The following is a 20194-nucleotide window of genomic DNA, read 5'->3' as shown; positions in this document are numbered from 1 at the left end:
TGAGTCTAGATGAGGAGCAGCTCCAACAGCCTCACGGTCCTTGGCTGTCAGAAGCCCCTTTGCTCCTCTTGGCACAACTTTCCCCCGCTGGCACATCAAGAGGCTTCTCTTGGCTCTCAGTGATCCCTGCAAACTTGCACTGGTGCTGTTCCAAGGAAGATCTCTCTCTTCCATACTCGGTTTCTGAACTGCACCAGGTGTTTTCCATCATTCATCTTCTTCCATCAAATCCTGGTCACATTTCTTCACAGTTTTGCAGTGAGGATTCTTCTCCAAATTTTGAGTACTTTACCATCTCTACAAAAAACTCAGGCAAATGGACTACTTTGTTAGGGTAAAAGAGGTTCTGGGAGAAAGATGGTACAATTGTAGAATGTCAGTGCTGGAATGCTCAAGTGAAATGAGAGGATAAGAGAACTCAGCTTCATTAATTTTTTTTTTGAGATCATTGGAAAATAAAGGAAAGACATTTATTAGAGGACAGTGAGCAAAACCTGTTGGAAGAGTACCTACCAGGTGACTGCAGCACCAGAGACACAACACAGGCCTGCCTCCATCTCCTTCCCAAGTCTCATTTCATCCTTTCAGGCGAGATGGAGTCAATGTCCTTTGCAGTAGCCCCACATCATGCCATGTCTGGGATTTTGAGAAGACTGCTGATCACACACCCATGTTTTGAGGAGAGCTCTCATGACATCCTGATTTTTTCCTTCTCTTGCTGTGCACCCCCTAGCAGGCTTAGGATGGATGGGAATTTGGGCATGGACAAGAAACTGGACAGTATTCCCAGACTGATCAAAGGGATATTCCATACCACAGGAGGCCATGCTCAGCAAATAAAAGCTTTATGAAAGCAGGAGGACGGAAGGACATTTCTGGTCACAGTATTTGTCTTCCAAGTGAATACTGTGCACACGGAGACCCCAGAAATGGCTGATAGTTTATTTCCATTATTCACCTTCCTTCTTCACCCACCACTGTGCATCTGGGCCATCACCTTGGTCTAGCTTAAGATCTCCCCATTCCTGGGAGTGTCCAAGGCCAGGCTGGATGGGGCTTGGAGCAACCTGGGATAGTGGAACGTGTTCCTGCCCATGGCAGGGGGGAGACTGAGATGAGCTTTAAGAACCCTTACACACCAAACCTTTCTCTGATTCTGTGATTCTTCAGAGCAGGAACTTCATTTTTCTTCCCTTCTAAAAACCTCTCCTGCCTCTCCAATCCATTGGAATTTTTCCCACTGTGAAAACTTATATAAATAAGGAATACAGGACTAAGCTCTTCAAGAAACATCCATCCTCCACCAAAACCCTATAGATAAACTGGGCATCCATGGGATAATAAATGAAAACTCTGCAGATGAGAATTTGATAAAAATTAAACAAAATAAGAATAAAAACAAAAGTAAAGACAGCAAAAAAAAAAAGCCTTCCATGAACACAAATCTGCAGCAGAGCTTTGCGAGGATTGGTGATGTTTAACATAAATATAAATAGACAGGAACAAAGCAATAATACACTCTGTTGGCAAAAACAGTTATTATTTGGTGAAAGGGAAACGGAAAAACTGCAGAAGGAACCTGCAATGAGCAGACACGGACAACAGAAGACAAGGAACGGTGTCCCTACACATACAACAGAGCATGGTGGGGAAATACACACAAAGTTCTCCAAAAATTAGGATGTAAAGACAGTCTGAGGGCACATCCCCTCCTACAAGGCAAACTAAGGTACCACAACTGAAGGTGGCAAGAGACATGTTCAAACAACAACAAATTAAAAGACACTCATTGAGGATTGTTAAAGATACCACCCAGGGATAAAGTCTTTTAGCTTCAAGAAATTATTATTAACAGAATTCTTCTTAAAAAATAATACATCCCACTCTTCCAAAACAACCCCACAAACTAATTTCCACATTGCACAGCTGGCCATGGCCTTATAAAGGCTCACAATAATGACAGAGAAACCATGAATCCAAACAACTGTCACAGGGTTCCTCCTGCCTCTGTCTTCACATCTGCAAGAGGTTTGGTACAAATATCTGCACTGTTACTGTCTAAAGTCCAATAACCACTAACTGTTGACCTCTTCTGAAAATTCACAGTTCTCAGGAATTATGAAAGTTCTCATGCACATAAGAAAAACAAACAAAAAAGTATCTACAACGAGGGTTTGCAATTTTCATTTGGGTTCTAAAAGACAGGCCATGGAATTCAAAAGGGGAAAGTTTATTTGCTAATACAGGACCCCCTCTATTCAAAATATGGGGAATATGCTGGTAAAAAAGCCCTTTGTCTGTGCTCTTGGATCACGTCCTAGAAGTAGAATGTGATGGTCAACTCTCTTATTTCTGGCATTTAACAAAAACCTACAGTTCTCTAAATACACACATACTTAAAATTCATCTAGTTCTTCCATCTACCAGAAATACTCATTTAGGCAAGGGATTTCCTTTTGAAGTGACTGCAGAGGTGAAGCACGAGGCTGGGACCCCCAGGGCAGGGGGCTCAGCTCTGCTGCCTCTCCCGGCGCAGCTCCTCCAACGCCGCGTTCTGCTGCCGCAGGGTCTGCTTCAGCCGCTTGATTCTCTCCTCCCGTATCGTCTCCTCCAGGTCTGGGGGAGCCATAGGGAAGGCATCATCTCGGAAAGAACCTTCCAGAATGGAAGTATCCTCTTCGGAAGTGACTAAAACTGAAATCCCTGGGTGGGTAGTGTCACTGTACCGGGGGAACGTGTCTTGCTCCACGTCCCTCTCCTGGGACACTCCGCTGAAGCCAGTGGGAACGCTTGGCTGTGCTGGGGCTGGTGCAGGTGAAACACTCCTGTTACCTGCACTGGAACCTGAGCTGGTCACTTCTAAACTGGGACTTGTGGCTGATTTGATTGAAGTTCTCCTCCTCTTGCCACTGTCTGACAAAGGTAAGGATTTTGTTTTCCTTTTCCTAATCAAATCTTCTTCCAGATCCACAATGATCTGCAGTTAGAAACAGACAAAATGCACTTCTGTTAAAGTTGGTATCAGTTACATTATAACACCAAGTTCTCTAAGCACAAATTATAAGTTATTTGCTGCAAGCTTTTTAAAATTACTGCCTGGAAGAAGTTTCTTTCAGCAAAGGAACAAACATATTTTTGTGTTTGATGTTTTTCTAGCAAAGATTCCCAGTTAACAATTCCAGACACTGAATTCCTTCTTTAGTCAATGCTGCATGTCTGACTTTCCTGGCCTCATCCATCATCTCCTGTGGCTGTTTAAGTTAACAGTACTGCAAGACAAAAACTTTCTAATTTGATGGGAAAGTTCAGTGTAGAAAAATTCTTCATGTCTACATTTCCAAAACCTCAATCTGAGGAGTAATGTCCATTATCACACTAATTTCCTCATAGATTTGAATCGTGGAATCACATCCTGGTTTGAGTGGGAAGAGATCTTAAATCCCATTCCATTCCACCCCTGGCCATGGGCAAGGACACCGTCCACGAGACCAGGCCCTCCAAGCTCCATCCAACCTGGTCTTGCACAGTTCTAAGAGATGGGTTAATGATAATGTTAAGAGCAGCCATGGATCTGCTCAATTATTAGCACAAAATTAGTAAACCTGAGAAAGTCTTTGAGTTGAGTACAATCATACAGAAGAAAATGTAGCTGAACAGAAATACTTAGATGGATAAAATCCTTTCCATGCATTAACATGGAAGTTCTTCCATCCAGAAGTACCCAAACAAGGACGAAGTTTGTAATAACATTTGTAATTCTAAAGATTGGACAGATCCACAAGTAAATTTCTTTTAATTTCAAGTAAACCCATTCCTCTGACCATACCCACTGCACTGCTAGACAAACATAACCATCTGTAGAGGCTTAAATATAAATCAGGATCCCAAGGTCAGGTCCCTATTCCAACAAGGACCATTACTATAGTAGTAGAGACAGTCTTCTCAAAAGCATTTGTTGCTCAAGTTTGCTCCAGCAGAACCCAAAACTGAGAATAAAAATTCCTAGGGGGTGCTTGAGTCATACAGAAATCTCAAAAAAGTTCTAGGAACAATTCTCATAAAGATCCCAACAACTCCTGACTCTCCTGGTGATTCCAGAGGTGGGAGGCTCCAAACACCCCCATCTCTGCACTGACTAAACATACACTGTTTTCTGAGTGTGTTTAGCACTGAAAAATCTCAGGTACCTTTTCTTTAACACATTCCTGACGATGACTCATTACTTCCACATCCAATGAGGATGAACTGCAAGACTCATTCTTCCTTTCCAAGCTGTCACTGGAACAAATCCCTTCTTCTGGATTCTCACAGAAGGCCCTTGATGGTACTCTCCTAAGGTAAATTCTCTCCTCCTTAAAGAGACCGAACTTTTTCCTTAATTCCAGATATTGTCTCCAGTGTGAGCGGTCTTGGTGATTGATTGGAATAACCTTTCCTGGTGAATCCATCTTTACACATTGCATCTGAAATACAGAAATGGTGAGAGAGCCATCAATCACTCTCTCACTATATGTATCTATAAATAGATAACATAAATTAATATACAAAAAGTAAGTACTAGAAAGACAGGTGAACATTTATTTTTTCTGTCATTCTCCAAGAGCTAAATTTAACACAGGTAACATTTGACACAGATAAACTGATTTTGATAAATTATATGCAAATTATTATAGGTCTAACACTCGTTATTTAACACCTTAAGTTATGGAACATCCCAAAAATGTCCAGGCCAACCAAAACCCACAGAAATAAAAGAAGCAACAAAAGAATCACTTGTTCTACCCTTTCAAAGTACCAAAGAAAGAGGAGGGAAGAGCAAGTAGTGTCTATTCTGCAATACAGAGCTTTGCAAATTTAGGGACAAGAACACCAAATTTGCTGAGCTGCTTCTCACCAAGGTTAAAGCAAATGCTGAGACTCAGCATCACACAGCACTGAAGAAAATAAATGGTATTTCAACCATTTTTCAGTTGACAAACAATAAAAAAACTAGGTATTACAGTCTGTTGCAACAATTAAATGTCTACAATTTGCAAAAATACATTCAGCTGACATTTCTGTTCTTCCTGGACAACATAAACAAATTTTGGATTTTTTTTTCTTTCAAGACAAATTCATTCTGGCCTCTGGAGCTACTAAAAACATGATCCCCAATCCTGTGTGGGGAATTTGAGGAATTGAGGCTTACAATTTTTAACATATTTTCAACATTATGACCTTAAAAGAATATGTCAATTCAGCCATTAAGGATCTGAAGAGTTCCTTCTGCCTGGCATGGACCCAGGAGCGAAGGAGGTGGACCCTCCCCAGCAGGGCAGGGGAGGAAGGAAACACAGCTCCTGCCCATGGCTGTCCGAGCCTGGAGCTGGCAGTGCCACACCAGAGCTGTCCCTGGAGGACAAACTCTGCTCTTCCAACTTATTTTCCTCTTGTGAAGACACAAACTTGTCCTTCTCTACCCTACATCACCCCTACAGCCCTAAGGTTGTGCTGTAAGCATGTGGCATCAACATGTAAGAGCTCAAACCATGAACGGCCTCCCTGGAGTCCAGTTATTGCTGACCATTTATCCTGGGAGGAAATCAAAAGCCATCTTTCCTCTGCCCCTTTCTTTTCTATGCATTTCTCACTCGCACAATGCAAAATTATTGGGGAAAAGGCCATTTATTGACTAGAACCAATCCTTGAGCAGCATTTCCAAGATACCTAGTTAAAAAAATGTGTGAACTCATCAAGAGTCATTTTATCCACCTAAAACCAGGACTACAGAACCACTCAGCAGCATGTTTATGATTTATTACCTTTGGCCAGTCTTCACTGACAGCACATTCCTGCTTAACCTGAGGTAACACAGCCCCTGCTGCTCTCGGGGAATGACTCATGTCTTTGCCATTTTGCCTCACACTCTCCTGCATCCCTACTGCTGGAACTGGGATCACTTCACTGCAAGAAACGCTCTTGGTGGAGGGCAAAATCTGTCTCTGGATTACAGTGGGATCCTGCTGATTAGCACTTGGTGTCAGCAGAGCTGCAGATGTGGATTTTAAGACATTTCTTAAGCTAATTGGTGATGAATTTTTGGAAACTGTACACGGTTTAGGGTCTTTCTGAGACAGCACCACTCCTTTGCTTTTTGTCAATACCAGATTCACCACTTTACTGGTTATTTTATTGACTTCAGTAGAATCAATTTGCTCGGGTGTCTCCTTTTTAAGTAAAGCATCAGAAGAAGGAGATGCTTGTTTGTCAGCCTGGGCTGACAGAACATCGGAGCCTCTTTTGGTCAATAAATAGACTTTCCCATTGTACATGACCAGAGCATTATCTTTTAAACGTGTGATTTTAGTTTGGCTTCCACCAGGACCATTAGAACAGAGTGGTAAAATATTTGCAGGGTTGACTTCTATATTCTTCGTGTCTGACAAAGTTTTCAGGATCTTGGAAGCCACATTACTTGAAGACTTTACAGGGATACGACAAGCTGCTGAGAGCGAGGCAGTTTCTTGCACAATCCATTTCATGGGAGTTTGCTGGCACTGCTGCCCCTTGGATGTGACTGGCTCAGGAGAAGAACCAGATCCCTTCTGGGAAGCTGTCACTATCAGTGTCTTTGAAACTTCCGTGGCAGGTTGAGGGCAAAAGCTCTGCAAGTGCTTGGGCAGGACTTGGGAGGTTTTCACTGTGTTTACGGGTGACACGTAAATCACTGTTGGTGCTTTTGTACTGTCAGCCCCTCCAGACACATTGGTGGCTGCAGCTGCCAGGATTTTTTGCTGTATTGCAGGTGGCAAAAGAGATGCTGGGACAGATTTCACTTCTGCATCAGCTGGAATCTGGAGGTGGTGTCCGGAGGGCAGCATTGGAGACTTAACAGTCACTGGGAGGGGTTTGGTGTTCACCACTGTGCAGGTTGGGCTGCTCTGGTGAGAGGAGCTCGTGATGGCCACATTCTGCAAGGACACTCCATCCATGGGCACACAGCTGCTCTGGGCATTGGCAGCTGCGTTTGGAACCAAGCTTTCCTTTTCAGAACCTGCCCTAGCACTTTCCTGCTTGTCTAATGTCCTCGTAATAATAATCTTTCCAGGATTAGGAGACTGAAAAATCGGTATCTTAACAGATGAAGGTGCAGCAGTATTGCCAATCTGTGTCGTAATAGTAAGATGGACTGGGCTAGAAACATTTGTGTTAGAATTATTTGGCATGGCTGGAGACTGAACTATTGGCACAAAGCTTCCAGAAGTTTTAGAAATGGGAAGCAATTTCAGAAGTTTTTTTCCATCTGGTCCCGTTGTCTGAATGACTCGGTACATGCAGCCTGCAATACTTAACAAAGAAAAGGGAAAAGAGAGAAAAATGAAAGGCAGTGTAAGTGAATAAGCATAGGTACTATAATTCATGAGCATCAGTGAACTCTACACCCAGGGCTGAAGCATATTAACTCCTGGAAAATGACTGAGCTAATCTTAAGGAGCTTCCTACTGACCTACCCAGGTTTCCATTTGAGACCACCTCAGACGGTCTGAAAATAGTGTCCAACTTCAACACCCCAGAGTAACAAGAAATGGCATCTTTTTCAGATTAAAAATAAGTTAAAAGACCCCAGGAAACACCTCACATTACCTCTGCTTCCCCTCACGGGGCCTTTCATTTTGAAAATGAAACCACTACCTCCCGATTCCCAGAGAAGACATATTCTTCCCTTTCCCACTTCCCTGTTACTACTTATATCCTTCCTGAGTGCTATGAACTATGAATTTCAGGAACACTTCAGGAAAATAAAGGCAGAGTAGTTGCAAGGCAAGATGGAAGCAGAAATTACTTCAGACACAACAAAGAAATTTGGAAGCAGGATGTGTTTATCTTGTGGAACAGGTGGCTCCTGTCCCTCCATCACACCTGCCTGGCCATTCTTGAGGCAGATACAGACCACAGAGGTGATTTGTACTCAAAGAGATGGAAAACCCTCAAATAGTACTGGGTTATAAACATTTCTGAGAACAGAAGTCTAAATCTGCGAAGGAAAAGGCTCCAAATCCAAGGAAGAACACATGGAAACACTGGGGACATCTCAAAGAGAAAACAAAGATTTCTTGCAGGTGAAGGTAAGAACTCACCAAGAGACCAACAGATTTTGTCAAAACACAAGTTAGTTGTGCCAGTTCCAAATGCCAAGATTTTCTGAGTCCATAGCAAGACAAAGAACCTTTTCTGCTCCGATGGAGCTTGCCCAAAGCAAGCTCTTCTGCAAAGTGCTCCTGGACTCCGAGCAGAACAATCTACTGCCCAAAGCACTGCAGAGATGTGTGGGTAAACAGAGCCGCCCTCACTGGAATGAAGAGACCAAATCACTGGAAGTTGTTTCCTGACAGCAGATCCAGAGTGATTAACAGGCAGCTGCCAACTCCACCTGGAGTCACCAAGAGCACCAGCTCCATCCCATCAACCTCCTACATCAGTAAATGCCTTGGGAACACAAACATGGGAATGTTCCCAGTCCCATCCCAATGACATCAGTGCTGTGTTCTGCTTTCTGTCAGGCAATTTTGAAACCAGCATTTTTCTGTCTTTTTGGGCTTCTGACTCAGCTTGGAGCAGTGTCTGGGAGAGCTCAGTCCTGCCTCCCACCACTGTGCCTGCTCAGAAGTCAACCAACCTTTGCCTTTTTGCCTTTTCTCATCAAGAGAGAAGTCACAGGAATGCTCTTCACTCCCAAAGCTGGCCAGTTGCTGCTGTGGGTCCCATTCCCCTGGGGACTGACACAAACACCCCACTACTGACTGCCCAACACACAAAGGCATCAGGGGCACAGAGCTTTCCTTGCTGTGACCTTGGAATTAACTCCCATACCTAGTATTTTGGTACAATGCCTCATTTCTGGTCACAATGTGTGAAAACTGAGATTTTTACATAAAGTAACAGTGCAGTGGGCAGGAAATTCTGCCGTACTTTTGTTTTTAAGGTACTGAAAATTAAAATATGGGCAATATATCACACAGTTCCTAATGGAAGCTGTCATTGAAGGGCTCAGGAGCAAAATGGCATTGGATGCTTTGGAATCAGAAATCAGAGTTGAGATGGACTAGCACAGACAGGCAACAATCTGACAGAAAACAGTTGCACTTAAATGAAGAGGAAGTAGAAATATTTGTGTATTTGAACATTATTAAAGCAGAGAAAAAAAGACTTTTGAAGAACTTTAAACCTTCTAGCACTACTGACAATGCAAATGAGGAACAGCAGCAGCTCCTGCACACACTTTGTCTGTTCTGTGCTTTGAATCTCTCAACACTTCCTCCCTAACTTCATGATCTACAACCTCAACTGTGCTTCTACATATAAGAAGTAAAGGCAAATTCAGGATTTTTTCAGCAAGTCACACAAACGTGGAAGTGCTGAACAGAGAAACAGGCACTTACCTGTGCCCTCAACTAACTAGGGCTGCAAACTGGCACCAAGAAGAAACCTCCAAAGAGGCTTGTTCCTCCACCTGTCAAAGCAAGGGGACATTTCTAACTTTTGGGCAAGAGGAGGGGGAACAGATCAGAGGGAGAGGAAGCAATAAAAACAGGAAGAGATGAGCGGATGATATACTTGCATCAACATGTTCCTCTGCCAGTTTGCAGTGCTCACCTCATTCCACCTGGAATCACCACTCACCTCCAGCTCAAAGGACTTAAAAATTGGTTTTGACTTGCTACAAACAGGAACCTTAAAAGTAGGCTGGGGGAAAAAGCATCAGTAAAAAAATCTCATTTGTCTGAATTTCATATCATTCTACTTTTAATGGTTACAGAACACAACTGTAGCTTTTTATCTCCATGAAGAAGAGCAAGATGCCCCAAAATCATAATTGTCTGGGCAATAGCATTCTTTAACTTGAAACAAATATCAGGTATTTTCATGTTTGGAGAATGACAAAAAGCTCAAGGATAGGCAGGAGAGAATGAAAAGTCCAACAAGATAACGAGAAGTGGAATTCACACATATTTACTCCAACAACAGAGGAAAGAATCACAGCAAATCTTTTTAGCTCTCTTAAGTTGAAAAGGCTTCATTGCAATAATTTCACATCATAAAGCTTTACCCAGGTGAAACGAAAAAACAACCACAAGGAAGTTTCATGTTACCAGAATAAAATAAAGCACTGTCGCACTGTCTCCATACATTTATGAGTGATGAAGAGTTAGAAATTGTTTTGCTTCAGCCTTCAAGGTTACTGCTTCCTTGAATTAATAAATCTTTAAAAATGTCTTAAGCAGAATGAAAGAAACTCCCTCAGTATTCCCTTTTTAGGGTGTCAGATTAATTTGGTTAAAGAACAGGTTAATCTCTTTTCCTAACCAAAAAGAGAAAAAAAAAAAAAAAAGAAAAAAAAGGAAATCTGTATCATGACAGGTTGTCCAAGGGAACTTCTCCCATAGTTATTGAAGTAGAGTTTTCTTTCTCCTCTTCATCCTCCTTCACTTCCAACCCCGTAAAAATAAACCTCCTCAAGTCTCATACACAAACACTCAGAAATAACTGTGTTGTTATGAATGCCTTTAGAAAGGCCTAAGGCAGATCCATAAACAAACCTTGAGAGAAATAAGCTCATGGAAGACCCAAAAAATGGTGGAGGACTGGAAGAAATCTTATTTAACATCACCAAAGAAATTATCAAATTCAATAAAAATAATAGAATAAAATTCTGTGACATTCACAGAGGGATGTGTCAACCAGATTATTTTTTTTTGATCCAAAAAGGAGATTTCTTTTGGTGAACAGTCTGTGTGTGGCAACACTGACACCTTCCTATGGATGTGGCATTAAGGCAGGAAAGCCAAGAGAACAGAAGGAAACTGGGATATTTATTTCTTTACTTATTTCAAAACAGAAAAATTTAAAAAATAATCTACATTTCCTTCAGTTCACCAGAATTCCTGTTTTCTTGACCAGACACACCAGTTTTACTGTCCAAACTTCTCTTTCTGTTCATTACTCTCAGTAAGCAGCGCAAAACACAAAATACTGAGTATTCAAACATTCACCTTCTGGCCTTTATGCTTCCATTAACAAAAACACCCATGGAATATTTTCAAGAAATAGGAGTATTTTATTTCTGCCAAACAAATTCATTCACCTAATCCAGTGCAAACACCAGCACATGATTCCCACAGAAATCCTGACAGCGCCACTAAAAAATGCATCAGCAGAGACCAGAGACTGGCTCAATTTTCCTGCAAAGTCCTCAGAAGGAACAATGAGCTACCTTCCCATCTGCCTTCACTCCCAAATGTTCCTTTAGGCACAATTTTCATCTACAAATGTGAATAAATAACTGGGGACTATGGGCCACTCCAGAGAACCAAGAGAATTTATTTTAATGGGTTCAGTTGGATCCAGGAAGTAGCAAAGTAAGTATTTATTGGGAAATGTGCACCCAGGGACAAAGTAAAATTAATTGACTGTAGTTGATACACATTTATTTTATACAGTTACTTTCATTCCATGGATTGTTTTAAAACTGTAATAAAATAATAATAGTAATGATAATAATAAAATACATAGTAACATATAATCTAGATAATATACAACAACCATCATTATTATCATCATCTAAAGGAAATCAAGAAATTGATGTTGAATTTGGAGGAATCCTGACCAGAATTTCAGTTCAAGCTATCTCATGATCTGAGTTTTTATCCTAAACCAGAAGCTTTCCATAATGGCAGAGAAAACACTTTCTCTTTGACAGTAATTGTTTCTGGGAACTCTTTTCATCCACTGTGTAATATTCCCTGGAGTAGAGACAATCGTGGATGTGCCAGGAAACAGCCCCTGAGCTCTGCTACCAACCACAGCTCTCCTGATCCACGACCGAATCCTCCTCCGCCACAAAAGCACGGCAAGAATCTGTGACCACCACAAACACCCAACGCGGATCCCACAGCAGCCCCGGGATTCAGAAACCACCCGGAGCTCATCCCAAAACACACAAAGCACCCTGAGAAGCCTGAGAGACCAGGGAAGGCAGCAGAGCCCCAGCAGGAAGGGAGGCACAGAGAGCCGGGCAGCCCGAGGCTCCCTGGGCACAGCTGCAGCCAGGACAGCCCAGCCCGGCCCGGCCCGGCCCAGCACGGCCACCTGTCGTGGTGTGATCTAATGAGGGGTCAGGGAAACCGACACACAGAGCCCAGGTGAGAGAACAGGGCTGGGGAGGGGCTGGAGCCCCAGGAGCAGCTGAGGGAGCTGGGAAGGGGCTCAGCCTGCAGAGAAGGAGGCTCAGGGGCACCTTGTGGCTCTGCACAACTCCTGACAGGAGGGGACAGCCGGATGATGTTGGGCTGTGCTCCAGGGAACAGGGACAGGAGGAGAGGGAACAGCCTCAGGCTGTGCCAGGGGAAGCTCAGTGTGGATATTGGAGAAAATTTCTTCAAGGAAAGGGTGGCCAAGCATCATAAAAGGCTTCTCGAGGTACAGGTGGAGTCACCATCCGTGGAAATGTTTAAAAAGATGAGGCGCTTGGGGACATGGGTTTGCGGTGAATGCGGCAGCGCTGGGGGAATGGCTGCACTCATTGATCTTTAAGAGCTTTTCCAACGGAAATAATTCCGTGACTGTGGAAGGTTCAATTCCTCTGCCATCCCCACTGCCCCTCTCCCGCTACCTCCAGCACATCCCGCCCTCACCGCGATGTGACAGCAGCGACAACAAACACCGAGAGCCGCCGACAGCAAAACACAACCAGCACTCAACACAACCAAAACTCAACCAAAATACATCAAAACACAACCAAAACTCACCACAACCACAACTCAACCAAAATACATCCAAAACATAACCAAAACTCAACGACAATACATCCAAAACACAACCAAAACTCAACAACAATACATTCAAAATACAACCAAAACTCAACACAACCAAAACTCAACCAAAATACATGCAAAACGCAACCAAAACACATCCAAAACGCAAGTGGCGTCAAGCCGGAGACGACACCGCACGCGTTAGGAGCTGGAACTGCCCCCGGCCGCTCCGCTCCGCCTGGAACGGGAAAAGGAAAGGAGAACGGAAGAGAAGAGGGAAAGGGACAAGAAAAGGAGGGGTTGGACCAGGATAAGAAAGAGACGGGAAAAGAAGGATAATAAAGGAATGGAGGGGAAAGGAAGGAACAGGACGCGCTCCCCGCCGCCTCCCGCCAGTCCCGCCGGGGCCGCCGCCCTCCCGTCTCCGCCCACGGGTCGCGGCGGGCGGGGAGCGGCGGGACCGTACCTGGCGGGGCGTCCCTGCGAGGCGGAGGCCCGGGCCCGCCCGTACTCACAACTGCGGCCGCCGCCCCGGGCTCCGCGACATGGCGGGGCGGCCCCGCCGCGGCTCCGCATGCGCGTCACTTCCGCCCGCCCCGCCCCTGCCGCCGCCGCTTCCGGGACGCCGCTTCCGGGAAGTGGCGCCGCCCGGCGGCCGCGAGCGGCAGCGCGGGGGTGGTGCTTCCGGCGCGGGCGGAAACGGGCGGGGCGGGGCCGGCTCGGGGGGCGGAGCCACAGGCTGGCCACGGGGCGGCGCCACTGAGCGCGGGCGGGCGGGCGGCCGCAGGGCAATTTGCATATGCAAATATTGCTATAATGTATGCAACAGCCGGTGTCAGTCAGAGACAGTGGGCAGAATACATGCACATGTGAGAAGTATTGCGTGCTGCCAGTGAGCTCTATATGTAATATATGTTATGTCATATATAACATGAATAACATGAATAATAGCTCATCTAATATTATCATGATATAATTGTATAATTATAATAAATCGTGGTAAAATAATAAATTTAAATTAAAGTCATAAATAACGACATTTATAATCAAATAGAATGAAAATTTATCATTATTCTCTTACATTTTATAAAATCTGTACTGTAGATTACTGAAAGTAAATATATTATTATATTAAATATATTACATCATATCATATTATATGATATTATATTACATTACATTATATTACATTATATCATATCATATCATATTATATTATATTATATTATATTATATTATATTATATTATATTATATTATATTATATTATATTATATTATATTATATCATATCATATTATGTTATGTTATATATCATATATCATATATTACATTAAATTACACTCTATTATATTTATGATTCTGAGATTCTGTGATCCAGAATCACTTAGGCTGAAAAAGATTTCCAAGACCACCAAATCCAACGTGTGCCGAATCACCAGCTGGACAAGACCACTGAGTGCCACAAGCAGCCACTCCTTGACAATGTCCAAGGACAATGACTCTACCAACAACGGAGCCCCCATTTCCCTCCTCCACCCCAAGCAAGAGAATGAGTCAAAACTCTGGATTTGTGAATGTCCAGACTGTGGTAACAGCAGGGTGTTGGGGTAACACAGGAGAAGGTGGGTGTGCCCTGAAGAAACCACCCCCATCCCATGAAGTACCCACTCTGCAGAAGGAGAAAGGCAAGGAAGGATGAGCAGCAGAGGGGAGTTTTTATACACTGACCACATCCCCCTTTCCCCATCCCCACTGCACCACCCTGGCTAGAGGGAAAGGGAGGAGTTGGGGATGTGAAGCTGAGCCTGGGAAAAAAAGTGGTTTAAATCTTGTCTTGGTTTCTCAATATCCAAACATATTTTAATTTGCAATAAACTAAATTATTTTTTCCAGCATCAAGTGTTTGCCCATGACAATTATTGGTGTCATGTGAAGATTATAGGAATTTGGCAGAAAATAATCCCCCTTTGTCCCAGCTGGTCCTCAGAGGGGCTGGGAGCAGCTGGGTTAAATTTCCAATCATGACCAGTTGGGCACCACAAGTCTGGTCTTGTGCAATAAGGACTTTCATAATCACAGATCCACAAACAGCAGGAATTATTTAAACAACAGAAATACAGGTTTGGAGTTGCCATTGATAAATGCACCAGCACCAACAGAATGATGATTGACGACGATGATGATGAGGATGATGTGATGAACAACAACCACACTAATAATGATGTGCTAACATGGGTAATTATAATTGTGTGCAAAATGTTACCAAGAAGGCGTCCTCAGCTGGGAGGGGCGAGAGCAGAGTCACCCACTGATTCTCTCTAAGGTCCTCCTCCTCTCCAGGGTAATTTATATCCAACCCAATCATCCCCCTCCTATTTAATGTACAGCATGATCCAGGAAAAGAGTTGAGTTATAAAGTCATCCACAGAACACTGGAATCATTCAGGTTGGAAAAGACCCCCAAGATCATTGACTCCAACCTGTGAATTGTCTCCACCTTATCAGCCAGATCAGAGCACTGAGTGCCATGTCCAGGTATTCCTGGGACACCTCCAGGGATGGAGACTCCAAACCTCCCTGGGCAGCCCCTTCTAATGCCCTGACCAGCCTTTCCATGAAGAAATTCCTCCTCATGTCCAACTTGAATCTCCACTGGCACATCTTGAGGCTCAAGACACAGAGGTTTAGACCATCTTCTGATCTTTGTGGTTCCTGATACACCTAAAAAAGTTATAATCTTTAGAGTTACTATTCCTTTATACAGTAAGACTGAGTTTGGAAGCTGCCATGAAACCTGTGATGGGCAGAGAGGTGTCATGGGGACACTTGGGAACAGTGTCTGGCATGTGACACAGGCAAAGGCGCCATGACCAGTCACAGTCTGTCCATGTCACTGCTCTGAGATGATCCTGCACTGATCCAACCCTTGGGCTGCATCAAGAGGTTACCTGGAGAAACACCCCACCATTTCAGCCAGGGAGGGAGCCTTTACAAGCCCCTGTGGGTACTTCTTGGCCAGCAACTTGTCAGTGGGATTTGCTTATGCCCAAACTCATGTTCGCAAACCTTTTTCCATTTTTCTACAACACCTGTAATCCGAGTCACAACCCAGAAGCACTGAACCATGAAATCATTTTGGTTGGAGAAGCCCTCTAAGATCATTAAGACCAATTGTTGACCCAGCACTGCCAAAGCCACCACTAAACTATATCCCCTGAACACCTCCAGGGACAGTGATTCTACCTGTGCCCTGGGCAGCCTGAGCCAGAGCCTGGCCACTCTTTCCATGAAGAAATTTTCCCCAATATCCAAATTAAACCTGCCTGGCACAGCTGGAGGCTGTTTCCTTTTGTCCTGTCCCTGTTCCCTGGGAGCAGAGCCTGACCTCTGGCTGTCCCCTCCTGTCAGGAGTTGTGCAGAGCCACAAGGTCCCCCTTGAGCCTCCTTTTCTCCAGGCTAAGCCCCCCACCTCTCTCATCCTTTCCTAAGAGGACTCATGCTCCATACTCTTCACCAGCTCTGTTCCTTTCTCTGGGCTTGAGAAGATAAAGTATCTTCTACTGGAGTATCTTAAATACTCCAGTAAACGAGTATTTAAGGAATATGAAGGTGCACAGGTCTGTGGGATATGATGAGATGCATCTATGGACCTTGGGGGAACTGGCAGAGGAAGTTCCTAAGCTACTCTCCATCACATTTGAGAAGTTGTGGCAGTTCAGTGAAGTTCCCCCTGAGAAGACCAGGCACAGGCAGGATTTGTCTAAGACACTGTGACTGTCACAACAGGAAAGGTGTGATCAGAGCAGGTCCTGTGGACCTGAGCCAACTCTCAGAGACTCATGCTCAGCTTCCCCTCTCGAGGAGGACTCAAAGGGTTGGCTGTGCATTTGTGAATAAAACAGAATGAAAAATCTAATTTACATAAGAGGCTGCACCGGGTTAACTATGAAGGGAAGTCGATTGGGCCCCCTGGTTCTCTTTTTCCTCTCTTTCACTTTGTCTCACAAGCCCAGCTCGAGGAATAAGGTGGGATCTAAGGACTAGTAAGACTCTGCTCTTGTTCTCTTCCTCCCTCTTTTCTGATTTTATTTCACAGAACCACAGAATGTCCTGCATTGGAAAGGACCCGCAAGAAGAGTCCAACCCCTGCCCTGCACAGACCCCCCAACAATCCCACCCTGGGCATCCCTGGCAGCGCTGCCCAAACACTCCTGGAGCTCTGGCAGCCTCGGGGCTGTGCCCATTCCCTGGGGAGCCTGGGCAGTGCCAGCACCCTCTGGGGGAAGAACCTTGCCTGATACACAATCTAAACCCCTGCTGACACTCCAGGATCCAGCCATTCCCTCTGGTCCTGTCCCGGTCACCACAAAGACGAGATCAGTGTTTGCCTCTTCCCTTCACATGGAAATTGTAACTGTGATTAGTCTCCTGTCAGTCTCCTCCAGCTGAACAGAGCAGTTGCCCTCAGCTGCTCCTCATATGTCTTCCCCTCAAGGCTGCTTACCATTTTTGTTTCCCTCCTTTGGATGCTCTCCAACAGCTTAATGTCTTTTTTATCTTGTGGTGGCCAAAACTGCCCCCAGCACTCGAGGTGAGGACAGAGCAGAGCGGGACAATCCCCTCCGTGCCCAGCCAGCCATGCTGGGCCTGATGCCCCCAGGACAGGGATGTCCCTCCTGCTGCCAGGGCACTGCTGGATCAGACCCAGCTGGCCACTGACCAGGACCCCTGGGTCCCTTTCCAGGTGCTGTTTTCCAGCCTCTCACTCCCCATTCTGTCCATACATATAGGATGGCCCCATCCCAGCTGCAGAATCCAGCACTTTCCCTTGTTTAACTTCATACATTTGGTGATTGCCCATCTCTAATTTGTTGAGGTCTCTCTGCAGGGCCTCCCTGCCTTCGAGGGAGTCAACAGTTCCTTCCCAGATGTGTATTATCTGTGAACTTGCTTAGTATCCCTTCCAGTCCTGCATCCAAGTCATTTATGAAGGTGTTGAAGAGCACAGAGCTCAGGCCCTGTAGAATCCCAATAGTGACAGGTCTCCAGTGTGATGTCACCTCAGTTATTGTTACCCTTTGTGCCTGACCCGTGAGCCAGTTGCTCACCCATTCCATGATGTTTTTATCCAGCTGTGGGCTGGACATTTTGTCTAGAAGGATCCTGGGAGAGACAGTGTTGAAAGCTTTATTGAAATCCAAATATATTCCATCAACTGGCTTTCCTGGGTCAGCCAGGTGGGTCACCTTGTCATGAAAGGAAATCACATTTGATAAGCAGGATCTTCCTTTCATGAAGGAATGAATGACCAGTTTTCCATACACAATAACCTTCTCCATAACTTTACCAGGCACTGAAGTGACACTGCAGGTCTGTAGTTTTCAGGGTGCTCTGGAGTTGCTCCCTTGCTTTGCCTGGGCAAAGCATGCTTTTCACATTCCATCCTGTGCTCCTGTGCTCTGTGTGGAAGTTTGATGTGGAAGTTGGGAGATTGAGTAGTGGTACCATGGCTTGTGAACCAGCTCCTCTGAGGAGTTTGTTGTGAGAGTTGACAACTCACTGAAGAGAAGGGCACAAAATTAAGGGCTTGTAGCCACCACTCCTGTGGAAGTGCATTGTAAATATTCAAGAGCTTGTTGGTCAACACCTTTGGAGTTTATACTCTAGACTCAGCTGGCTGGTTGCTGGAACTGAGGCAACACTACAATAAAAGCACAAGAGCTCCTTGACCTCTGTTCAGCCTGATGAGGATTTACAATGAGCCAACCAATGGGCCATGGGATCCCACAGCTCCCTCAGCTGCCCCTGGTGCTCCAGATCTTCCCCAGCTCCATTCCCTCCCCTGGACATGCTCCAGCCCTTCGATGCTTCTCTGTCCAGGAGGGGCCCAGAACTGGTCACAGCTTTACAGCTGCCTCACCAGAGCACCATGTTCTACCCAGTCAAAAGTTTTTTCTCCTATTTCCTTATTTTCCCACCCGGTTCCTAATCCTAAAAAATTAATGAGGTTAGGTGTCTGACTGAACTGGAAATACAGCATCCAGCATGTTCTGTACATCACCTGTCCAGCACAGACAGGTAAAGGCTTTGAGAATAAGTTTTTGCTATTTCCCAGGATCACTGTCTGCCAGCAGTATTTACTGCTGGTCCTTTTAGCTGAAGGATGCTAGCTGGTCTCTTGGAAAATTCAAATTCATTCAGATTTGGGTAATTTTTGCTAAGTCTTTCAACTCTCCTGAATTGGCAAAGTCCTCCAGCCTCTGAAGGTCGATCTTTGCCTTCCTCATTTATGAGATGCCAGGCTTAACAACCTCTCAGGTTTTTTTCATGGTCAGAAATTTTCCTCATGTTGAATCCCAACATGTGGAGAGAGGTCTAACTCAGCTTCCTCTAAATTCCTAACCACGGAGTGACAGGCTTCAAACAAACATTTTGGGGGAAAAATATTTCAGCTGACTGTCTCCCCTCCTGCCTGTACATTTGGCATCATTTGGGTTTGACTTTGAGGTCTGGTGTCAGCAGAGACTTGTGTGCAGAGATGATTAGCTATTTATTTGTCAGATGTTGTTGAGAGTTTTTTGCAGATAAAGGAGTTTTTGTTAGACAATGGCCATATTCAGCTGATACACAATCCAGCCTGCTTGTACTGATGGACAATGGTCACGTGCACAAACAATGAATAATGGACATATTCAGAAATGGGGTTGGTATATCCTTGAAAGAGATACAAGAAGAAGAATCCTCAGGACTCAGCAAGTTCATCAGCAAGTTTGGGAAAGTCAGAAAAAAGTGAGTCATGGGTGGGCCAGACGACCACAGCAAGACACGTGAAAAATTACATGATCCAATCAGCATTCTAATTTAGACGCGTGAACAGCCAGGATTAACCAATGTATTAGAGAGAGGCATGTGGACAGTAGAGATTTATTATAAATATAGTCTTTTTAGGGATAATAAATTTGGCTTCACTGGATCATATTGGTCATGGTGTGTTGTCCCTGAACCTCCGCATCCTGCAAGATGTTGGTCCACTCTGCTCTCAAGAGGGTTGCTTTGCTCCTTGGTGTGCAATTTCAGCTGGAAAAGCAGCCAGACAGATACATCCACTGCCTGTCAATAGGGATGCTGTGAATACTTGCTCTTGTCAAACTTGGTGCCACTGAGATATCATGAGATGGAAAATTGAGCTGTAACAGAACTAGTGCCAAAATTCATCTGGAGCCTTGAAAGCACCAAATGATGCTGAGCTGAGTTACCATGTGCTCCCTATTCAATATGTGCTACGTCAATTATAAACTACTACAGTTCTCAGTGCAGTATTTAGGACTGAGTCAACAAAGCCATGCCTGTCCTACAAGGGCAGGGCTCCACCTCTTTGAGGACACATCTGAATTCATATTTT

At 44.5% G+C, this 20194-nt stretch overlaps 1 protein-coding gene across 2 annotated transcripts; it reads right to left on the bottom strand.

Moving 5' to 3' along the window:
* Positions 1-2209: 2209 nt before the first annotated feature.
* Positions 2210-13364, bottom strand: LRIF1 (ligand dependent nuclear receptor interacting factor 1). Of its 2 annotated transcripts, XM_058039868.1 has the most exons (5): positions 13258-13337; positions 9420-9490; positions 5802-7326; positions 4188-4463; positions 2210-2977 (listed from the first exon to the last, which is right to left on the bottom strand). In XM_058039868.1, the coding sequence occupies exons 3-5, from the start codon at positions 7311-7313 to the stop codon at positions 2510-2512; spliced, it is 2256 nt and encodes a 751-aa protein (XP_057895851.1). In that variant the 5' UTR covers positions 7314-7326; positions 9420-9490; positions 13258-13337; the 3' UTR covers positions 2210-2509. The 2 variants fall into 2 exon arrangements, with proteins under 2 accessions (XP_057895851.1, XP_057895852.1); XM_058039869.1 differs by lacking the exon at positions 9420-9490 and having other exon boundaries at positions 13258-13364.
* Positions 13365-20194: the final 6830 nt, after the last annotated feature.

The sequence above is a fragment of the Melospiza georgiana genome, chromosome 23 (assembly GCF_028018845.1).
Source record: "Melospiza georgiana isolate bMelGeo1 chromosome 23, bMelGeo1.pri, whole genome shotgun sequence".
Classification (NCBI taxonomy): domain Eukaryota; kingdom Metazoa; phylum Chordata; class Aves; order Passeriformes; family Passerellidae; genus Melospiza; species Melospiza georgiana.
The sequence above is the reverse complement of the archived record's forward strand: the minus strand, read 5'-3'. Positions and strand labels throughout refer to the sequence as shown.

Bases quoted from the DNA above. Each gene is read 5' to 3' on its own strand.
- LRIF1 (XM_058039869.1), bottom strand. From the start codon at position 7,313: ATGTACCGAGTCATTCAGACAACGGGACCAGATGGAAAAAAACTTCTG. The intron at 4,464-5,801 runs GTAATAAATCAT...TCTGTATTTCAG, and splicing joins TCAGTGAAGACTGGCCAAAG to ATGCAATGTGTAAAGATGGA. The intron at 2,978-4,187 runs GTACCTGAGATT...TTCTAACTGCAG, and splicing joins AGGAATGTGTTAAAGAAAAG to ATCATTGTGGATCTGGAAGA.